The 23,961-nt window shown below is 40.7% G+C and overlaps 1 protein-coding gene and 1 long non-coding RNA gene across 2 annotated transcripts in view; one reads left to right on the forward strand and one right to left on the reverse strand.

Moving 5' to 3' along the window:
* Positions 1 to 23,961, reverse strand: part of LOC310912356 — a 424,676-nt gene that overhangs the window by 272,287 nt on the left and 128,428 nt on the right. The gene's annotated exons all lie outside the window — the stretch shown is intronic.
* Positions 1 to 23,961, forward strand: part of SORCS3 (sortilin related VPS10 domain containing receptor 3) — a 269,719-nt gene that overhangs the window by 204,904 nt on the left and 40,854 nt on the right. The window contains exons 8-14 of the mRNA XM_083866873.1: positions 5,775 to 5,864; positions 7,745 to 7,924; positions 9,737 to 9,883; positions 10,333 to 10,435; positions 12,750 to 12,826; positions 12,935 to 13,026; positions 16,035 to 16,142. Coding sequence (XP_083722999.1) covers positions 5,775 to 5,864; positions 7,745 to 7,924; positions 9,737 to 9,883; positions 10,333 to 10,435; positions 12,750 to 12,826; positions 12,935 to 13,026; positions 16,035 to 16,142 — 797 coding nt within the window. The remainder of the gene's footprint in view (positions 1 to 5,774; positions 5,865 to 7,744; positions 7,925 to 9,736; positions 9,884 to 10,332; positions 10,436 to 12,749; positions 12,827 to 12,934; positions 13,027 to 16,034; positions 16,143 to 23,961) is intronic.

Genomic DNA, 23,961 nt, shown 5'->3' on the forward strand with positions numbered 1-23,961 from the left:
AAATAACTGGCAAAATTTCCCCAGGAATAAAGAAAGTGCTGGGGTAGTTTTTGTTGGGGTTTTTTGTGGAGTTTGTGTTGCAGGGTTTTTTGGGGTTTTTTTTGCTAATGTGAGACTTCTCAGCAGTGAAACAGGATAGAGGGGAGAAATTAAATGTTCATTTCCCTTCTCTTTATTTTCATAGAAACTAAATACACCATGTTCAAATATAAATTTCTTTCCTCCATTTTTTCCTCCATTAACTAGGAGCCAAAGGTCTTAACAGAAATCAATCCATGCAATTTATTTTTAACTTCACCCTGCTTAGCTATGATTGATTTTTATCTTTGCGATCGATGGTAGAGAAAACGGTTTGGCGGGACAATGGAGCACTCTCCAGCTTGTAGGGGTTGGTCTTTGAGTCTTTTATTGAAGGAATCATTAAAAGCTTATTATGAAACTAATAGGATGAAGACGTTTAAATGATGAACACGATTACACCTGTTTTACTGGTGAATAATGCCTGCTACAGCTGATCTCCTCTCGCTCCTATTTAAAATGCTGGACAGCACTCCAGTTGGGGAAATTAATCCATACAGATGAAAGAAAGTGCATCCCACGTGCTAGTTAAAAGCTCTTCTTAAAGCAAGACAGGCAGTAAGTAGTTAGCTACTTTCCTATTCACTGCTGGGTGCTTTTCATCCATTTCCAGCACAGTTTAGTCTTTTCTGTGCCAAATATCACATTTGGAACTTGAGCCTAAACATCTCTTGATAAAAAAAAAAAAAAATTATTAACATTTTCCTTTATTTATTTATTTTTTATTGATTTTCTTTCTAGGGCTTTTTGTGCTGTACTTTCTTTTATCACTCTCTCCCCTCCCCTCACGTTGTCTGATTGATCAGCTGAAGATATAAAGTATTGCCTTGGCAAACTCATATGTTTCCTCTGAAATCAAAAGGAGATTTAATGTGTACAATTATGCTCTTCTCATAAGTTGATTTCTGTGTGGGTAATGTGCACCTGCAGCTCTGATGTGGCTTGTGTTTTGGTGTTACTGCACATTTTCTGCAGGAGTTGCTTTTGAAACAAATGCCATACTTTCACTCCAGATTACTATGTCCTTTAGCTATGTCATCTTTGCTCTGAGGGGAAAGGGAGCTGAACAGGGACTGGGCCAGTATAATAAATTCTACTTTATAGCAAATTTTCTCTGATGGGTGTGATGCTCTAAAGAGTGTCATGTTTTCCAAGCCTGCTGAGTTTACCAGGGAACTTGAGGGTGCTTCATGCACAGAAACTCCACAGTGCACTCAGGTAATTGCATATTGTTCAATGACTGTGCAGAAGGCATCATATTAGTGAAAACCACAGGGAAGTAATTCAGGCTGGATGGTGCCTGTCATGATGGGATTTATGCTGGGGCAATGGAGAACCTCACTACACCAAAATATCTGGAAGATTGCTTTTGCTGGTAATGGGGGGTAATCAAGAAAAAAGAACATTACACTAGGTTCATGTTCTTCCTCATCTTCTGAATCTCTTGTGACTGGAATGGGGTTAGGCTTTGGAGAGGAGGCACAGCTTTTCAATCCTCACACTCAGAAACCTGTGCAAGGCCTAGGCAGGGCTGTCTCTGATGAAAATCCCAGGGTGTCAGTGGAGCAGCCTGCCTGCTGAGCTTGTGCTTCAATCCACAATTTGATTTGGGAGATTTTATGCTCACAAGAAGGAGAAAGGGAGCCTAAAGTTAAAGCAATGAGGAGAGGTGCCAGGGCACTCTGTGGAATTGGAGAAGACAGATCCAGATGCTGCTACAACACTGATAGAGTATTTCTGAACTTTGGACTCCTGCCAGCTCATTTGATGCTACTGGAAAGGAGGGGAACTCTACAAGCAGAGGACTCACCTCATAAAACAAGTAAGGTGTCTATTGAAAATAACATCAACCATATACTATTAAGAATTTACTACCAACAAGAAGTGTAAAATTTGGTTCTATGAGCTTTTTGCTCACTTTCCTGCAAGTTCTTTAGGCAGCAGGACGCAAATGGGGTCCTCCTTCGCCCAGGGGAATTTCTGAGAATTACTAATTTCACGTTTGTTTTAATCAATTTGTGTCTTACATTGGAAATTATGAGTCCCAGCATCAGCCAGCCAGGAAGATGATGAAGAAGCCTGATACACTGTGCTCTACAGTTCCTCGTGTCATCTAGGGCTTTTTTACAGTCTGGGACCTCTTAACTCATTCTGCTTGCCTTCCAAACTCATTTAGATAGCACAGGTGTTTTTGCCTAAGATGAACTTCAATAAAAAAAAAAATTAAAAAAAAAAAAAAAAAAAAAAAAAAAAAAAAAAAAAAAAAAAAAAGGAAGCAAAGTCACAAAGCTTGCTCTTAAATTATTATATTCAATCATTAACAAGAGAAATGGCTTTGTGTGTTCATAGACATGTCACAGAAACTATGGAGATAAATAGCTTCCATGACAAATTTTATGTAATTTTCTGCAGTCTTGTGAACATATTTGTTTTCTTCTATGTTTGATGCACTCTGTCTCATTACAGGTCAGGAGGGGGAGTGAGCCAACATATCCAGACTTTCAGGGCTTTCAAAGAGAAATTTCTCATGTTTCTCTTCTGAAGTGCCAGCTGATATAAGTTAGATGAGACTTTTGTCTTGAATGTGGAAATATTAAAGAAAAGTAGTCGTAGCTCATGACTGGAGGAAGAAAGAACACAGGTTAGGAAAGACAGATGTGTTTAATGACAAACACATTTGTCCATAGGAATCATTTCCACTGGCCAGAAGCCCAATTAAACACATAAAGTAGAAATCCAGAAAAACAGATTAATGATCCAGTCATTAGCAATGGAGGAAGAAAAAGACAAACCCAGCTAATTCTGTACTGAGCATGACAGATGAGCTCACAGCAAATAATTGGGTGACATTCATCAAATGTGAACTGAAAGGAGGCATTGGAGGGCAAAACACTGCCATAATCTCTGGGATTTACAGTGTTGGAGCATTTGCTCATAGGAAAAGAAAAAGTTCATCAAAATAAATTAAGTTGGGCCTTCCAAAATTCATTCTGTACCATGGTGCTTGCCAAAACTTTATTGGAGGCTTGATCATTTTTTTGGAACTGTTATAACTGTGCATGTAAATCATGCAAAGATGAGATCCTGGCTGGGAAAAGCTTACACAATTCCTGCCAACAGAATTGTGGGTGGCTTCATATTAACTGGCTCAGGAAGACCACAAACCTCAAGATTTCTATTTCTAAACCCTAGTCAAGGTGACCTAGTCCAGGTGGAAGTCTGAAAGGGAGTTTAACTATTGCATACTGAACTTTAACAGTGTTTTAATCCTAAATTTCTGTGTTTAAAAACCAGACAAACAAACAATAAATACAAATGAACTCCCTCCAGGTACCAGTTTTCAGTAGGATTAAGTAAAAACAAAAGGTGTAAAATCTTTCAAGTATGGCAAACTTGTAGTAGATCCTGTTGTGGCACAGAAAGTGGAATTTGATCATCCTTTAATATTTTTGCCACTTTATGTTCACTGGATTAACTGAAAGATTGTTGGACTGCTTCCAATCTTAATTGGTCATCATGGCATTTACAAAGTATGTGAATATTCATGTCCTCATCTACAGGTTGAAAATCATGTCTCAGCCCATCAGAAATGGATATTGAATGCAGGGTCCTTACCAAGTAGTCACTGGACATACTCAGTTCATGTGAGAATTGAGAATTTGAGTTTTCCAATGGAGGCAATAAATGTTAAAAGAAAAGAGAAGATATTTAAATAGTCCCTGTGCTATTTAGACAATATGGCCCAGAAGTGTGGGATCATTTAAGCAATGCTTGTAGAGCTGAGAGAGAGATGAAATTACTGCAAACATGAATTTTTGCCTTTGAGCTGGACTCAGTTTGAACCAACTGCACACTCTGTTTTGATGTGGAAGTGTTGGATGGGAAATATATCTTTCAAAAGTAGCACTCAGTGACCTTATTCAGCCTGCAGAAGAGAAGGCTGTGGGGAAGCATTAGAGCACCTTCCAGTACCTAAAGTGTCTGTAAGAGAGCTGGAGAGGGACTTTGGACAAGGACATGGAGTGTCAGGACAAGGAGGAATGGCTTTGAACTGAAAGAGGGTAGAATTAGATTAGATACAAGGGAGCACTGGATGATCTTTAAGGTCCCAACCCAGACCATTGTGTGATTTTGTGATCCCCACAGCTCAGAGCAGGACCCTGAAATGCTCACTGCTGTGCCAGTCCACAGTGCACTTTCCAAGAAATGAGAGTTCAGTGACTGCTGTTTTCTCCCTGCTCTTCTACTGGCTTATTCTGGGTCTGTAGACAAGTTGCTTTAGATTTTCATGTTTGTGTTTACTTTTGGCTTTACCTGAATGTTACTTGTATAGAGTTTATTTGCTGTGATATAGGTAATTCTTATGACCTTATGGCACATGTGATATAATAGCGTCTTTTTTTTTTTTTTTTTTTTTTTTTTCTCTTGAGGATGCTAAATGCAGTTATGATGACATTGCAAGTAAAAATGGGATAAAAATCTGAAGGAGAAGTCTTAGTATAGAAGCTGGTCCTACTTCTAAACCTTCCTTTCTTTCCAGTTTTTCAAACTGTCAATGGAAAAGCCTTGAGTTGATTAGATATCAAATTTCATGACCAATAATAGCGTGTCCTTCAAATGACAGTTTCTCCAGGGAAGAAAGCCACTATCTAGAGGTGATATCATTGCTGAGAATACAATTGATGCTGTAGCAATACTCTATGTAAGCTCATTCTCAAATATCACTGTCAGATAAAGAAAGTATATCTAGGAGAGAATCTAGGACCTTTCTCTTAGCTTTATTGGAAACTTAAGAAGCCAACAAGTGATATTCCATACAATAGACAAGTGCTTTGTGCATTGTTTTATCTTAAGACCTGCAAGACTGCCAAACCAGCAGAATGTAGGAAATTCACTGATGTAAGCCTTGTTTTAGCCAGGTCTGAGATGGTGCCAAAAAGAACACCTACAGCAAGTGACTCTTGACAGGTTTTAAATCCCATATTTTACAAATTATCTGTGCTAGATCTCATTGATGCATGGCATTTCTGCATAGACTTTAGTTCATTCAGTCCATAAAACTGCAGATTTGGATGTCTATCAGTTCCCCCCACGCACATCCATTCTCAGAGGGTATCATTTCAGAGAAACCAGTTTCATAGTGACAAAGGGCATCTAAGAGTTTAGCTCCAGCTTTCCAAGAGCACATTTCCAGTTAGCATTAAATGGTGCTAGTGTGGATCTCTGCTGTTAGTCACTGTAAAAAGGTTGTTGGAAGACAATCCTGGCCTCAAGGGACTTACAGTGCAGACAAGGCTGAGAAGCAGCAGAGAAAACAGGGATTATCTCCTACTTACAGGGGAAGAACAGAAGCACAGAGACTTTAAATTACTTGCCCAAGGTAATTGAGCTGGGCCATGTGATGACACCAGATTCTCCTTTACCTCCCACTCAGCACTTTTTTTCCTGAGATGTTAAAATCACATTGGATTTGAATCATAAGAGACAAAATGGAAAGTTCAATAGCACAGCTTAAATAAATAATTTTCCATTCCTCTCAAGTTTGTGATTTCTTTGGAGTTACCCAGATGCCTTTAGGGACAGCCGTGCCTGTCATAGAAAAGATACTTGAAAGAAAGTTTGTCAAGCACTTTTAGAGGTGTGATCACAGAGTGTCTCAGAAGAGTCATCACTCACTTTCTTTGGTATTTCCATAGGTGACAACTGGTGGAAGAGCAACTTACTATGTGTCATACAGACGGGAGCCTTTTGCACAGATTAAATTACCCAAATACTCCCTCCCTAAGGTGAGTCCATAATTTGTGAACACAGACATCTACTATCTTGGGAAGCCAGATGTGAGGTTCCATAAGGTGAAGTGCCAGGTCCTTAACTTGGTTCACAACAGCCCCACACAGTGCTACAGGCTGGGGACAGAGGGGCTGGAAAGTGGCTCAGTGGAAAAGGACCTGGAGGTGTTGGTTGACAGCAGCTGAACATGAGCCAGCACGTCTTGAGGTGGCTAAGAAGGCAAATGGTATCTTTGTATCAAAAATATTGTTGCCACCAGGACTAGGAAAATGACCTGTTATGTTAGAGATTTGTTAATGGCCCTGATATAGAATTGATGCATGCTATAAAATCAGGGGTACTTTTGTAATTTAAAAATCAGAAGTAGTTTAAGGCTAGGTGTTATGGAAAAGTCTTTGAGCCATGTAAAGGAGGCTTGTTTATGCTGCCCTTAGTCACTAGAATATTTTTGCTGTACAGTAATAACTATCTGTCATGTGCAGATTAATGAACTCTGCTGGAGTTGTACGTATGTGAGGTTGGCACCAGGGTAATGCAATATTTCCACTGCAACTGGTATAAACAGATTGAAGTCATTGGGCATTTTGCTTTATTTTCACACTGTTGGAATTGGTATAATGCCTCCTTAATCTTTAAGGAATTATAGCTACTGGGCAAGAACAAACTTCCTGATTTAGTCTTCCTTCGTTGAGGGAAATGGCAAATCTCCCACTGATTGTACTCACTGGGATAGAATTAGGCCCTCAAATGGTTTTTCCCCCATCTCATGCTGATAGGATATGCTAGGTCTATTAGAAATAGCCCCATTTAATCAATCCCAACTTTTCATCTAGATACCTCACACAAAAGATTAAGATGCCTCCTAGGCAGGATGAGGATATTGAGCTGATCTTCCTCCAGATATTTTTTCCTGAAATCAGATCACTCCATCCTTTGGGAGACTTCCAGAATTATGATTTCTTGATGCAGAAACAGTGCAAGGAATTAATCAAGGTCTCTTGACACTCTATAGAAAGTTTAAACAGATAGAAATAGATAAATGGCGTCTCAGATAACCACAGTCATTTTGCTTCTAGCTGAACACGTGTCAGTTTGTTCAACAATGGTAGCAAGTGCTTCAATACTCATCACCACCCTGAAAGCAATTTCCATGAACCTGTTTTTAAATAATACCGAGAAAATGCACTGTCAAAACTCTTTAATATTAAAACTAAATGAGGAAAACCTTGTTAGACATTTTGTATCTTGGTCAGCAGTAAAAAATCCAGTGAAGGTTAGTGGGTGGATTATTTGGTGGCCCATATACTGTGGGATAATTGATCTCAGATAAACTCTCAATAGGAAAGTGTGTTATTAAAAATCACTATCAGCAGTGGCTCAAACTGATAGTCTACCTATACCTCACCTTCAAATAAATGTGAACTCCAAGGTTTTTTGGAACCATCCCTTGCCAGTTGGAAGCACAAGCCCATTATTTCAGCATATGAATGAAAATTATCACTGCTTTTAGCCTAGTGCCATATGATGCTTAGTGACTATGAAGACTCTTGGCTCCAAGGCTGTGAATCTTCCATGAGTAATAAAACTGACTTTCAAATTTATAAATAAGAAATGAAACTGGATGAAATTCCTTGAAGGTACCAAAAATGAAGAAAGCAAAAACCCTTCGCCCAGCTGGTGATTATTTAAAAAGTGAAATGCAAAAAAGTCACAATGCTGGTAATTTATTGGCTTGCTCTAACAGAAAGTTGTTAAACATACCTATAATTCATGCTCCATCTCCATTCTTTCATAATTCATGGTAATTACTACATGTCCCGAAGGGCAGAGAAATACAGAGATCCTCAGTAACAGGCCTTTTGTCTTCTTTTAACAGGACATGCATATTATCAGCACAGATGAGAACCAGGTCTTTGCAGCTGTTCAAGAGTGGAACCAGAATGATACCTATAACCTGTACATCTCAGACACCCGAGGGGTCTACTTCACCCTGGCCTTGGAAAATGTGAAAAGCAGCCGAGGACTGGAGGGGAATATTGTCATTGACCTTTATGAGGTATGTAGTAAAAGTCACCCTACAAAGAGCAGCAATGGCCTGCTGGCCCAACCAAGTGTAAATATCTTACCAACCTCTCAGGATTTTCATTTGTTTTGGGATCAGCCTTGAGGCGTTTCCTGGATTTGATGCTGAGTTGCCTCGTGTGGGAATAGATGCAGTTATTCTGCTATAGGTGCAAAAACTGGCTGGGTTCAAGTCAATGACTGGTTAACTAAGTGTCATTTCCAAAAGGGAAAACCATTATCCTTCTCATCCTAATATGGATATCCATAGAAAGACTAAACATACCTTTTTTTTTTTCTTCCCTTTGGGCATCTAGAGACACCTGCTCACAGGCAGGGAATCTGGACTGCATCTTCATGAACACTGAACAGTTTGTGAACTTCAACCAAAAATTTGTAGGTGCCACTTGTCCAGAGATGACAGATGGATAACTTCTATCCCAAACTACTTCCATTCTCATGCTTCTTCCAGGCCTGTCAGCCTTGGCCAGCAGCAGTGCTTTCAGAAAAATTCCAGTTCCTGGTTTCTCCAGAGCATTCTGTTTTTGGTGTGTTATTACTTGTTGGATGGAAGATCTGCTGAGATCCAGGGCTCAGTGTTTGCCAGCAGCAAACAAATAATCAGTATTACTAATAGAAATGGTTGCAGGCTGATTTCTGCTGTTACACAGAGAGATGTTCTTGCAGTTGCATGCAGAAGTTAGGACTATACTTTTTTTTTTATTCCATCCGGAATATTGCTCATTTAACAACATAATCAAATGCTTTATAAAAATCCAGGTAGTTTAAGTCAATGAGGGAAAATTGATAAATAATAACACATTGATTAGTATGAAGGATAGAGTTTATAGGGTTTTTTTCACCTGGTGTAAATATATTTTCCTGCCTCCAAAAAGTATATTTCTTTGCTGTGATGAACCAGCTAAAATTAACATGCATTGTCTCCCATTCCTGGGCAAACCTGTGTACTCCCCAGTGCTACATCATTGACTTTTCACTGTTAAATGCTAACAGACTTTTACAGTGTCATTTAAAGAGTAGTATCACTCCAGGGGCTTCAGAGTAGAAGAATTTGCATCCTGACAGTTGCCAGGAAGTTGCAGATTTGCAGCAAATTCCTTCTTCCTGTCTCACTTTCACAGCTGTGCAACAGAGATCAGACTCAACATGAAATCTTCTTGGGGATGTTTTGACAGGACCATATTCTGCTGGAATGGGTTGTGCTGATAAAAATCAAAACATTTGAAACAACGGGCTTGATTTGTCAGAATTTGGATATGGAAGGAAAGCAAAGAAATCAAGTTTGCAAAACATCAGTGTCACAGCGTGTTCAGGATTCACATCTTTTGTGTTGATTTTTTTTTTTTTTCTGATACACAAAAGGATCCTACACTGCTTCTGATGTGATCTTCTGTCTCCTCTGTTTTGACAATCTCTGGGGACAGTGGGGCAGACCCCATCCTCAAGCTCACAGAGCTCAATGTGTGACCTGGTGTATTCTGCACCTTCAAGCCCATCATCAGCCTATCTGTGAGAACTCAAAGAAATCCCAAAGTGGGCTGTTTCCTAGGCATTTGCTCTGTGGCCATTCTTGTCTTTTTCTTCCAAAGAGAGAAACCACACAAGACCTTTCAGCTTTGCAACCATCATCAAGATATACCTTTAGTGCCATTTGATGTTCTGGGATTTGACTGAGATGCCTTCATTGCTTTTACAGAGACCTTCCACTCCTGACAGTGCTCAGATGGACATTGCTTTTGGCCTGTTCTTCCGACGTATTTTTTTCACCTCTCTCCCTTTTTCCTAGGTAGCAGGGATCAAAGGCATATTCCTGGCTAACAGGAAGGTAGATGACCAGATCAAGACTTTCATTACCTACAACAAGGGCAGAGACTGGCGTTTGCTACAGGCACCAGACACTGATCTAAGAGGAGATCCTGTACTTTGCCAGCTGGTGAGTGGCAGATCTTTTCCAAGGCACAACTGACTCCTTCAGAGCTGCTTATTGTGGTCACTAGGTTAACAAAATTTGCCTTCTGTTTTTTCTCTTGACCTTCTCTGTGTTAAATGAATTCAGTACATTTCTTTATCTATAGCTTTGTAGATTTTAAGGGAAAATTCTGAGGATCCTTCTTGATGTATTTAATAGATTTCAAGTCAGGATAAGAAATTTTCTGGGGAAAGATGCTCTCAGTCAGGTTGTTGTTAAAACAAGGACAGACATGTTTATTTGTAGTGCGGAGTTCCTGCTTATCCATCAAAGGAACATATGACTTACGTGTGCTAAGAGTAGAGGGGTCATTTTCAGAAGGATCAGAGCATCTGTGTGCAGTCACCAAGGGTTCCAATATTTAATTTGCTGAATATTAAAGCTTCTGCCTTTTGTTTGTTTTCTGTCAACAGCCCTTTTGCTCATTGCACTTGCGCCTTCAGCTCTCAGAGAATCCCTATACTTCAGGGAGCATTTCCAGCAAAGAGACAGCTCCTGGGCTGCTGGTGGCAACAGGTAAGGACATAAATTCTTCTCACCACTCACCCATATCTCCCTGGGAGCATGAGGTATCCTCATTGGTGTAAAACCTTTTAGCTCTGTTTTAGCAAGTGCTGAACTAATTAATGCTAACTCCCATTTGCTGTGGGCTAGGAGAAGGCATATGGCCCCAAGTTCAAAAAAGGTGTCAGGTATTTGTTGCTCTGCAATAACTCATTTGCAGATTTAAGCCCACACTTTCAAGGTACCATTACCCAGTGGCGTTACTAGGTCCTCTCATGTTGTTACAGCCACTGATGGACGTGTCTACCTATTTGCTGCAGGTGCCATGAAGGAGAATAGTACCCAGGGACTACACTCCTAGGAGGTGTCAGTATGTCCTACCTGTTGAGTAGCAAGCGCAGAATTTTCACAAAGTCTGTCAGGTGAAAGGTGGGCTTCATGGGTGCCTGTCTTGTCCATGGCACCTACTTTTAACTCTGTACTGCTGCAAGACCAGCAGCATTTAATCACCACTGCATGGGCCACTGGTATTGTGGACTGTTCTGCAAAATAGTGCAATTGTTTAAAGGACAGCCTGGTACAATACTTCATGGTGGCAGTGGCTGAGCCATTGTAATTAATCTGCAGGAGGGATGGGGCTATCAGCCACTCTCAGCTCTGTGGGAGGCTGGTGGGCTAACAAAGTGCTTCCTAAATGGCTGGTGCTATTGAAAGCTAGCCTCTGAGCCATGGAGACAGTTCTGTCTTCCCAAATGTGCACTCAACTGTGTCTGAAAAGCTTAGCTGTTCTTTATAAGGCTCAGTTTATCTCCTTGGTCCTGTTGAGCATAGCAGTGGCCTGAAAGTGTGGGATGTTAGCATATGGTCTGCATGAATTTACACTATTTCTTCCAACCATTTTCATTCTCGTGTCCTTCTGTGCTTCAGTGTGTTTGCCAGACTAAGGCAGAACCTGAGATGGGTTCCCTTCATGACATTTATATCTCAACAAGGGAGACACCATGTGATTTCCAGTTCACTGATCCAGGCCAAATGAAGTGAGATAATTTGGTTTAAACCTCCAGATATCCCCATGCCTAGCCAAGTGGAGTCATCGTGCCTGGCAGGTTGCACTTGCTAGATGGATGCTTAGGAACAAACCCTAGTCATGATGCTGTAATTACAAAAGCTTTTTTTTTTTTAACCTTTTAGGAAGCAAATAGAGGCAGCAGGACAGTGAGATTCTAGGCATTGATCTAAATTGTTAGTAAATTAGGTTCTTTTCAAGCTGCCAGTGCATGGGATGAATGCTTTCCCAGTCTAACAATTAACCTTTAAAAGGCAGAATATAATTTCTGCCTTACTGCTTTGTAGATGAAAAAACCTTACCTGTTGGGAATATACACATCTGTTTCCACTAACCAGTTTCACAACAACAGGAGCATCTCACCATGTTGCTGAATGCATTCAAGGATAAGCTTTGCAATTTTTTCTCACAAGTGTTGGCTGCTCAAACATTTCATTTACAGTGAGACATTTCCAGCAATGATTGGAAACTTGGACACTTGGTATAGGACAGAGGTTAGATTCCTGCAAATGGAAGAATTATGTTTTATTATCTAGTTGTACAGCTGCTAAATCCTCTTGACTTGTTTGGGAGTTCCATTTTGTGAGGGTTGAATGCATGCAGCTGAAACTAGAGGGAAAGAATAAAGGAAATAATGGAATAGCTTTGCACAGAAAAAGCGAAGTGCTAACAACGAATTTCTTGCCTTTTTACTCCCTTTCCTTTCCTCCATCTGCAAATCTCTGTTTGAAAATTCATTTTCCATTTTGATGTTTAAAACATGGTGATACAAAACTTACACTACTACCTTTAAATCAGCATCTGATTCTTGAGGACGTCCACCCACGATAAGATCCTGGGCTAACAAGACCTTTGAACTGAAACAGTAGATTTATCCCCTTGAACCTGGATGTCCCTATAGACTGACTTTCTGTGTGGTTGCCCACATCAGATTTTCCTTACAGCCTCATCTAAAACAGTTGGTACTCTTGCTGGTATCAGGGAAGAAAATTAGGTAGATGGACAGTATGACTTCATAGGATTTCCTATATCCTGAGCACTGATGAAAACACCTTTCTTGAGTTGCATTGCCTCCCAGAGCCAGAACTTTTTTTGAAATAGCATTGACACAATAATGTGGTTAGTTGAATTCTGTGATGGTAACAGGAAGATCTCAACCTACTTAGATTTCTTATTTTCCAGCATTAAATATCAGAAATTTGATTAACATTTTTATTAGTGTGTTCATCCATAGAAGAATGTCTGGCACTTGTGTTGCAGGCAATATTGGCTCTGAACTTTCCTACACGGATGTTGGTGTGTTCATCTCTTCTGATGGTGGCAATTCCTGGAGACAGGTATGTTTTGCACAGCAAAGGAAGGCACGGAGCCTTTTTCTGTTCTTCTTCTGACTCTCCACTTCCCAGTGGAGTGGAGCACTCATGCAGTACTTGGCTTGTTTGCAGATCTTTGATGAAGAATACAACGTTTGGTTTCTGGACTGGGGAGGGGCACTAGTGGCCATGAAACACACGTCGGTGCCCATCCGGCACATGTGGTAAGGAAACTTATTTCTTTGAGAGGGTGCCAATGTCTGTAAAATGAGCAGATGAAGTCATTCTTATCTATTTTTTATCACCATTTTGGTTTTATTGATGAATATAATGATTATTGCACCCTTTTATAAATATAATGGCTCCATACATAATCACCTACATGTACGAATTACTCTTTGCACTTGTAATGTACTATGAGCCTCTAGGTGGGGTTTCTTTCCTATGGACACGCATATACTGAGTCATCCTTTGGGCTTCAGGTATTTCCCAGACGATGTCTCTCATTTCTACATTTTGTTTACAGAATTTGACATTAATTGGGTAAGACAGATAAAGGGAGAGAGAGGAGAGGGCAGTAGGTGTAGATAAGGACAACAGAGATATGTTGCTAACCCCTCTAGCATTTGACTATCAATTTCCAGAGATACTGTGGTGGCAACTGATTAGAGTTGGAGGTGAAATAGAGCAAAACGATTTCTCAGTTGAAGACACTGTTTTTGCTATGAATAGGTTATAACAGTCTAAGCACTGAAGATACTGTTCAAAATTATCCTCTTTTTAGCTCTTGCCCCTCTGCACCAGTTAAACATTCTGAAATTTAGAACTAACACTGTTTACAGAAAATGGGTGTGCTAGCATCACCTTCAGTCTTGGGGCTTGATTGAAAGAGGGACATATCTAATGGATTGACCTACCCAGCTTCTAATGTTGTTTAGAAGTGAATTAGTTAGAAATAGCTTTCAGAGACTGTTGGGAAAGATGGGGCAAGAGACAAGATGTGTTCCTGTTTACAGTACTGGATTGTCTCTCAGCTTGATGGTGCTAAGCACACATCTATTACTTTGCACGAAGAGGAGGAAATGTGGTCTTCAGTCAAAGAGAAAAAGAAAGCAGTGGTGTTTGGCAGCCAAACCTCTACCTGAGTCATTATTGTACAAAATCCTTCAGTGAAATTGCAGTCATTCCAAATCTGGACACATCAAGACAGGTTGACTTCACCCATTTACAAGCTCATGTTCGAGAGATGTACTTTGAGAACATTAACAGCTACATTTTCAAAACTAAAAACTTCTGGACTTTATGATTCTGACCTGACAGATATCTCTGGGATGACTGCAACATAGATTTCTATAAAAGTTTGAATATACTGCATTTGAATACATTTCTTTGCCACCCGAAGTAAAGAAATGACTCCTTTAGTCATGGTGTGATAGTGGACTGTTAATCTTGGGATGTATTGTCTCCGTAACTGGACATACAGAGAACAGTAACAGAGCAGACTCCTCATGATGAGCTGCAGACTCCAGCCTGTGGTGTGAATGTGTTGAGGTGTGACTGGAAGCCTCTGATGGGTAACTCAGTTGTTATGGCTGTAATTAAAGTGCTCTCAGGAAAGAGGACATCAGGACCATGAGCCAGTCTTTAAACCAACCAGGGATGATCCAAGGAAGGAGAAGTGTGTGTTAGCCAAGGGTGGGTGTCACTAGCAGTGTGTGCATCAGACTGCAGGAATTTGAGCTCTGGAAGAGTGAAAGATAAGCTCCTTACAGAAAAAGCTGCAAGTCACATATTAACCATTTATTACTGTATTATTCAAGGCAGGTGTAACTGTTTTAATTGTGCGTTTAATTGTGAAGACATGAAAAGTACATTACTACAAGTGCCTGCACTTACATATTGGGAAAGATTTGGTCACAGTCAACTTTTCATAGGAGCCGACAGCTCAGTTCACCTTTGTTTGCAGAGGTTCATTTCAGATGCTCTCCTTTTACAATAAGACTCCTGAAATGGTCTGTGCAGTTCTAAGAGTGCCCCACCCACTCTATTAAATGAGTAGTGATTTAGATCCGTTATCAATAAGTTCCAACAGGTTTCCTTGAAAATTGTACCCTTAGGTGCTTTGGAATTTGCTTCATATTGCTTCAGTAGGCACCTGTTTTATGGCAGGAGTGGAATAGATTAAAGGGTACATGTAAATCTATTAGTTCTCAGACTGAGACATTGTACAATAAGTTTCATGCTGGAGAAAAGAGGGGTGGATAATTGAAAAGCTGAGAGAACTTTAGCTAAGCTAATGAAGCATGCTGTTCCCCAGAAGTTGAAATGCTATTTGGAGAGATAAGCATGCAAGCAGAACGCATACAAATGCACAGGTGTATGGGAAGATACATACATTTTAATAAATAGATTTAGGGCAGATAATCTTTCTGTGTTTTGTTGTGCTCCCAGAGTTCTGTCTTAGGTGTAAAGTTAACTTCCCATTTTTGCACAGGTGCATTCTAAGTCAAGTGAAGGTCTCTTGCTAAGTGACATGAGGGGCAGAGAGTTAGGGAATGGTGACTGCTAGTCTTGGCTTTCCACACCAAAGATCTCAGGCTGGTGTAACCCATGGTTTATAATACACACTACAGTCGCCTCCTGGTCCTTTGGTGGTGTGTTAGATAGTGTCCTACCTTCTTGGAGCAGGGGGGGGATTCAAGTCTCCCAAGAATCTCCCAGACAGATCCTGGTGCTCAGAGGTCTGTGTGCACACACACTCAACACTCCCACAGATAAGCCAAATTTGCCTTTAAGGCAAAATAGGGCTAGAGAGATTGTAGCTAATGCCATATGGCATTGATACGTGGATGGGTCAAAATGTCCTGTGCTGGTGAAAGCAATTTTCATGCATTCAGGCCAGGGTTGCTTATGCTCTGAGTGATGCTTCATGCCAGGTGCTATTCCAGACCTAGAAACAGGTCTTGGCAAAGCCTCTTGATCCCTTGAGGTCTGATGTACAGCTGCATAAAGTATATCCATGTCCTCATTGTCAGTGTTTATGCTTTCTAAAGCTTTGATCTTTCAAAGTATATCAAGAGCATTAATTTAGGGGGCTGGGAAATGGCAAAGATTGGTGCTTGTCTGTAAATCCAGCTGGTGGAGCTTGCAGACCTTAGCCAATATTTAATTGCTGCAGTTGCTCTAGAGTAAGTCTTTTTATGTGTATAAATGTTGTCTGCTTTTATCCCAGGGTGAGTTTTGATGAGGGAAGATCCTGGACTAAATACAGTTTCACATCAACACCACTTTTTGTGGATGGATCCCTTGTAGACCCTGGCATAGAGACCCAGATAATGACGTAAGTATAGCAGCTCCTATTTTAAATTGTGATGGCAGAAGGGGTGCATGGAGAGCCTCAAGTGCATGGTAACCTCATGATGTGCAGTGCAGCATTGTGTAGCCACACATGCAGTGTTTCATGAAGGAATGGTGTTGTTTTGTGGGTTTTGCTGGTGGCCACAGGCCTAGCTGACATGTTCTTGCATCACGTGGCAAATAGATGATGGAGCCAAGCTCTTTCTAGCAGCGCTAGAGGCTATAAGCAAGAAGAGATGGTCTCAAGCTGTAGCTTGAGAGTTCACATAGAGCAGTAGATAGATCTACTTCTCTGGAGAGTGGTGTAACCTTGGTCAGGTTGCATCTAGTGACTACCAGAGGTCTTTTCTCATAATTACTGCTGAGATTGCATTCCTTGGATCTGATGGCCCAGGGACTGCAGTGCTCTTGAGAAGTCAGAGATCTGTATGGTTGTCCCTCATGCCTGTTCTGTGTTTGCTCCAGTTGTGCAACATGACTGTCTTTTGAGATTGCTGGTGGGGATGAATATCCCCCAGCCTTGTTGCTTGCATTGTGGACTGTACAACCGGTTTAGCTCAAGCTAAAAGTGTTCTTATTGTGCATGTGCGAGCTCAGCTCAGAATAACCTTCCTGTTCTGGGGTGTAGTATGCTATGGTTCACCCATCCCATGGAAGGAAGAGCCTGGGCCGGCACTGATGGTGCTGGGACCTTCCTCCTCCCTGGAGTGCTGAAGCACTGGGTAAGGCTGGTGGAACCAGTGGAGTGATGTTGGCCCAAGAGCAGGCCAGGATTTGAGTTTACCAACCACGAATGCAAAGTTTTTAAGTTCAAAAGCATCTTTAAGTAGTCATCTGACCTCTTGCACAAAACAGATCAAAGCACTGTGCTCTGGGATTCTGAACAAAGCAAGGACAAGATGCACTGCCTTCACTGGTTTCAGAAATGCCTTCTTACCTGAGCATCTTTGAACTGGCTGAAACAGCTTTCTGAAAAACATCAGGAAGCAAGGTGGCTCAGATACCTTAGACTGAGGCATGCCTGTGAAGCATACCTACAGTGGCATGAAGTGCCTTTGGTTAATCACATCAGACCCTGTTGCACCACTACAGTTCAGGGGCAGGGGATTGATTATAAATTTCATCTTGCAATCAATCTGCTTTTCTGCATCTGCACTTGAAGTTCCTGCTCATTTTCACTGCTTGCAAAAGAAAAGAGATTCAGGTCAAGTTTATTTTCTTCTAGGCTTCAGGCCATCTGCATGCTTATATGCCATAAATGCGTAGGTGGAGCTCATTGCTGGTGTCACAGGTCGTGAGAAACTGAGTGTCATCAGTTTCTGAGGAAGTTTGGACAGTGCAATAGTTGTGTGTCTTAAATATTTCTGCTACTGATTTGAATGATTTGTGTTGTTATGCCTTTCAAAACCAGCTCTATGCCAGCTTTACACAAACAGAAGTGACCATGTGTCTATACTTGAAGTTGAGCTCAGCTGCAAGAAAGAAGCTGGAGCTGGGGGAAAATCATATTTTACTCTTCTAAAAATGGCCATTTGAACTGGCTTCTGTGCCATCTCTGCCATGGCAGAAGAAATGTTTTGGTGCTGTAGCCTTGGGGGGCTGAGGAAAGCACAGCTGACTCCTGTATAGCACATCCATATCTCCTGTGATAAACTGTCTTAGGAAGGACAGGCTAAGTAATTACAGTTGTGCTTTACACAGCAGCACTCCTATGCTTTATTCCCAAACAGTGCTGGAGCAAAACAAGGCAGCCTCAGTGTCTGTCAGACACAGCTACTGAGATTTTATCGGAGTAGAGGTGGTGTCAGTTCTGGTAGCATTGCTCGCTTTTCCTTTATTCCAAAAGAATGCCTTGGCTTTGGCTTTTTTTTTTTTCTTTTTCCAAAAAAAGCAAGGTTCTTGTTTTGTAGTAGAATACATCTGTGCATCTCTTGCCTTGCTATGTGAAAACATTGCCCTGTTTTTGCAAAGAGCAAGATTCAACAGCATGTGATATACCTGTGAGCCTTTTCAGAAGACAGCTGTGAGCATCCTATTGGGAAAATACAAATGCCAATTCCCAGCTAAAGATTAGAACCTGCAATTCTCTTCACTCTGTGCATTTTTTCTGCAGATGCAATGATAATGTATAACTTTCTGTGTTGTTTAATATAGTGGGTTTTTTTTGTGAAATTCTTCATGCAATGTGTGTCAGTTTCCAGCTGCACACACCTGCAGACACATGCACACACACGTGCAGAGAGATAGATCTGAATTCACATAAATCTGCACGTCAGCACCTTCATTGAAATCAATGGAGCTAATCAGTTGCAACTAGCTGTGGATTTAGACCATTTACTTTATAAATCAATGCAGTTTTCTTTTGAGATGAAAAATGCATTATAAATCTAAGATTATTGCTATTTATATCTCTGTAGTCTTCTAGTGGAGAACGTAGGAAGTGAGTTATCTTCCTGAATGTTGTGTATTAGGTTTGTTGAGAACTTTTTCTTTTTAAATCTTTGCAGGCATATTACCATTATTATTGCCATTGATATTGTTATTGTTATTGTCTTTATTATTACTGTCATCATTAGCAGTTTTTAAAACCATTCTTAATAGTCTGTAAAAGCCATACAAAGAAATTTCACATGACACTTGCAATGAATGTTTAGAGAAATTTCCATCCACAGCATGAAAGGAACTGAGGAGGAAAGAGCCCATTTATAAAGCTGTATGCAAACCATTTCTATACAGAACATTTAAGTGTTTCTTCCAATGAGAATTTTAGTGAACTCATCTCTAAGGGCAGTGTAGGGTGATGCTGAGCTTGTGTAATCTTTCACTGAGAAGAAATCAATGCCTCTCTATTGCTACTTGCCACCCTCTGAACCAAGATTACACATGGTGGTTTGGAGGTACATGGAATTCATGTTTGTGGGTAGAAATCCCAAAGATTTCAAGAAGCTGATAAGAGGAGCACATCAGTTTGGGATTTGCATCTCAAACTGATCATGGGGTCAGTGGGAGCTCTTAGACTTGCAGCAGTGCTGAGTTAGAGAGACCAAGGCTGTGGTCATATTTGTGTACTGCCAAGCTAGGTAGGTTAGTGGCTTTTAAAAGTTTCTCTCTCATCCTGGGAAATACAGAATACTTCATCTAGTGGTCTCAGCTGATTCCTGCCTGAAAAGATTTCTTCCACAGATTTTGCATCAAAGTGGTCTGTGTTCACCTATTTAAAAATAATAATATTCTGAGGAGAATGTGTATTACATAGTCATTATACTACAACTATTATTAAAATATTGCATTATTAACAGTATTTTCATAATACTATTTTATTAAAATCAATATATCAGTAGAATGGCTTTCCCAACCTTCATTTTGTGCCACATGCTGTGAGAGGCTCTCTCAGCTGTAGAAAGCAGCACACAATTTTTTACCACTTCATAGCTATTAAGTGAGCTTTTTCCATATCTGTCCTTATTTTATGAGTATCCTAAGCTTTTTGAATCCTCTGTGCTTTGTGCTATGTATGCCTCTCCTAAACAGTGCTAAAAAACTTGTCAGTATGGTAACATTGGTAATTTGCAGGAAGGGCCTTTATATGATTCTGAATATCTAAGAATACTCTGAATTGGGAACTGCTTTTAGTGGGGCATTGGACGGGATGTCTTGCAGAGAGGTCTGTTTCAACCTGAATTATTCTATGATTTTGTAATTTTGCTGGCTATAATGCTGCAAGAATTAATTATTTCCTTAAAAGCTGGATGGGCTGTGTTAAGAATGTGGTTTTGTGATGCACAGGGAAGTACCATGAGACTGTGTGAGCTGGTCTGCCTTGAACTGCTGCCTAAACAAAGTGAATCCACTGTCCTTCCTGCAGTCCTGGCTGATCATCTTCAGCAATTCATTTTGTTGTTGCTTTTGACACCTCTCTCACCTGACAAGAGGATCAGTTCAGCTCCTTCAGTGTAGAGCTTTGTACCAAAGCACATTGTGGGGCTTGGTGCAGGTGTGGGGAAAGCAGATGTGGAACACACAGGATCCTCTAGGAAAATAACTCAAATGCATGAGGGTGATGGTTAGACATGTTCTCAGATGAATGCCTAGAATGCACTAGCCTTTTTTAAATCTACAGGTTTCTAAGTTCTGTGCTGTACCCCTCACTGTTACCTAGTAGATATTTTAATGATGTCACGGTCTGGTGGGTCAGGTCTAACATTTCTGGATTAACAAGCCATAGGCACAGCGTGTTACTTGTCTGAGGTTGTCCAACAGGGGAAAGAAATCACACTGTATTCCCCTTCCAGTCAATTGTGATATATCTAAACTAGTTTGTACCATTCAAAATAGAGGCAAGATGTTTTCATGGGTCCAGAGAAGGGCTTTATGTTGTTCCAGCTCTGACTCATACTTATTACTCCTGACACTTCATCTCCTGTGCTAAGCACCTCTCCAAACCTATATTAAAAGAAACAACCTTTTTGCTTCACAGCCCTGCATCATTTTAGTAGACTCATTATGTGTGTATGTGTGCAGACACTCATTTACAGATGGGGATCATTAAGTTTCTCTGTACTGATAAATAAATATTTATGTAGACACACCCACATGAGTATATTAATTTCTATGTAGTTCTATGTATGCGAACTTAATGATCTCTATATATGTGTGTATGCATAATTGAGCATTAATATTTTCAGTGAGCTGAAAGTTGGTCTGTCAACATTGCTGTGACTGCTGCCCTTGGCTATGTGTGTTAGAAAATGTTCCTGGTTGTAAATGAATAGGGTATGAGTCCTGGCCCTTTCTAACACCTTGTTTGTGTGGCCATGCAGCTTTACCAGAGATGATGTGGGAGTATTTTTTTCTTTCCAGGAGACCCATAAAATTACTGGTAATCCATCACTGGGTGGCAGAAGAGTGAGGAAGAATGAATAAGTAATTGGGAAATGTTGGAAAAGTTGAGATGGGTGCCAGGGGAGGTTTGAGGTGAGAATGAAAGTATTAAGAGCACAGGCCACATTGTGTCAGGCCAGAAGTCCCTCTATTTCAGTTCCATGTTCCAACAGTGGCAAGTAGAGGACGCTAATATATATATATTATACAAAATTATACTAAAAATATGATTACCCGATATACTTCTCACACTTATAGACATTTACAAATAAGGATCTTTCTTGGCAAAACATGATATTTTTGGTATTTCTAAGGTATTTGTGAGTTTTCCTATTTTCGAGGGTTTGCCCTGTTTGCCCTCTAAATACTTTGAAAAAAATTTAGCAGTCACCTTATCCTGTGGCCAGGAGTTCCATGAGTTCCTCTTATTCTGAAGAACTGACTGACATGTGGAAGGCATCGCAAAGTAGATAAAGGTATGAAGGCAATGTGGCCAGATTCTGATTCACACTCAGCAGAGATTCAGCAAACTGAGTATGAGAAAAGGGCAACAGCTCCCAGGTCTGAGCTCCCACTGAGTTCAAAGTTACATGGGAGCCAGGAGTCATTTTCCTGTCTTTTTCTGATAAGGTGATTATCATCTTTTCTCTTCAAGCAAGGCAACATCCGCTGCCTTTTGCTCAAGTCTTGCTGTCACATTTAAAAGCTAACACAGGAAAGGAAATTACAAGCGGACACAGTGTCCTTGAAGCTTTCTGCCTCTTTGCCTGGGGGTGGGGAGCCATGGGTCTGCCTCCTCTGAGTGAGGGTACTGAGAAAAATTAAGGTGGAAGTGGTGATAGGAAATAGTGCTTTTGCTGGGATGAGGTCAGAGCTTGTGTTCTCCCCCTGGCACCAGGCTCTGCCCTCCATGGCCAGCAGCCCTGCTTAGCAACCTCAGAAAATGACAGACGATTGGAGTGGATGGCAAAACACCATGAGGTTGTTTTTCCTAGAAGGAATTGAGGCTCTTGTACAACATGCAGGAAGAAAAGAGTCAGTATTCCTCAATTCCCATGACCCACAGGTGCCTCTAAACTTCCCTGACATCAGTCTGTCCTCTTTTCACTTCACTCTGTAAGAAAAGAGGAGGAAGCTGTCTGAAAAAAATCATAGATCTTCTGCAATTTTGACTGCTGCTGAGCCACACAGAAATTTGGCAAAGAGGGAATCTGGAAGAAAGATTTCACCAGAGTTGTCTAGAAAGCTAAATCCAACTTGCAGCTTCCAGTGCAGAAAATGAGACGGGGAGCTGCTGTGCTGAAAGATTCTGAGCTCTGTCCTCATTTAACTTCACTTCCTCTGGGAACCAAGGCTGTCCATTCAGCCTGTGCATTCTCTCAGGGCTACCAAAACTGCAGAGTTTTTTAAAGACCAGAGGGAAGATTTCAAAGCCTTTTTTATCCAAATTGCGTGAGTACCATTGCAGATACTAGAAAAGACAGTTAGGTTTTAATTGTTGTCCCTACTGTGGTTTTATCTCACTTCTCAATTTCCTTTCTTCTTCTGTTCATTGCAATATCTGTTTGTGTTGCAATTGGCATTATTATTGGCTATGGATTTTCCTGCAAGTCTCCAATGTGTCCTTGTGAGTTCAGTGTCTCTGTCCTCACTCAGGGGACTGTGCAGTCTGCAGTGCACAAACCTACATAAGGGCTCTTCATAATAGAATTTGTTTAATTAAAGTGAATCTCTGAAAATAATGACTGCATACAGGAAAAAAAAGTAAAATTTGGAACTTAATCTGAGAACAAAATTTCCAAATAATTATTAAGAAAGGAAACCAACATGATTGAGAGGATATTGGCATTTGCCATAGTGAGCTGCATTCGTGTACCATCTGATCTAATTTCAAAACCTTCTGGAAGTAATGAATAGCTTGGACTTTGTGAGAAAATGATCAATATGCTAATGGCATCAAGTGACTTTACAATGGACAAGAAAATGTGTGTTATAGGAATTCCCATTTTATCCCAGCAGATGATCAGTTTATACCCTGAAGTAAGAGAGTTGATTACCCATATCATTATCTTTGTTTGTAAGACTAAAAACATTATTAACGACCCCAAGATTAATCAGTGTCACTTCTTCCTCCCATCTCCCTCTCTGCCAGAGGAGTAGTCTGTTTTTTACCCTTTGAATCTCTGCATGAATTCACCTAAACAGTCCACAAGAGACACAATATTGATGGTGCTGTTAATACTTGCAAGTGGGAGCCGAGGTCTTTCTGTGGCACCTGAAAGACAAATCAGGTGATGAGAACATCTACTTAGAGTAATCTTTCTCAGACAGTATAGTGTGATTTATTTGGCTATAGGAAAAGGATGTCTTTGACCCCAGACCAATTCCCAGCAGTTGCACCACGTACTTGAAAGATTCCTGGCAGAAGCCATAACACACGGAGAAGACACTGTGCTCTGTGGCACGTATTGTCATCTTTGACTTTCTGGGGCAAACATTACTGTCATTGCAGTCAAGTGCTATTTATGGACAGTAGATCAAATCTTATGCTAAAATAGTCAACACCATTAGTTGTATTTTGCCAGTAGGGAAGTTGAGGGAGAACAAAGGACATGCCCATGGTCAGCCACTCAGCAGGCTGTCATTGGGAGAGCCTGGCAGTAACAGAGGTCTCCAGAGTCCCAGATGGGTATCCCACTGTGCAGACTTTTCCCATTTCTTCAGGGGAGGGAGTTGCTCAGTCATGTCTATGATGCTCAGACAAGGGGGCTGGAGAGGTGAGCACGTGCAGGGAGGAGGACTAGAGAAAGATGTGTTCACTTGAGACTGGAATTCACTGAAGTGAATAAAAGAAGCCCTTGCAGAAGGAGCCAGAATGAGCAGCAGGCTGATATATGATTTCTTTTCCCTAGATAAAAGGA

This window comes from Zosterops lateralis (genome assembly GCF_965231275.1).
Source record: "Zosterops lateralis genome assembly, chromosome: 8".
Classification (NCBI taxonomy): Eukaryota; Metazoa; Chordata; class Aves; order Passeriformes; family Zosteropidae; genus Zosterops; species Zosterops lateralis.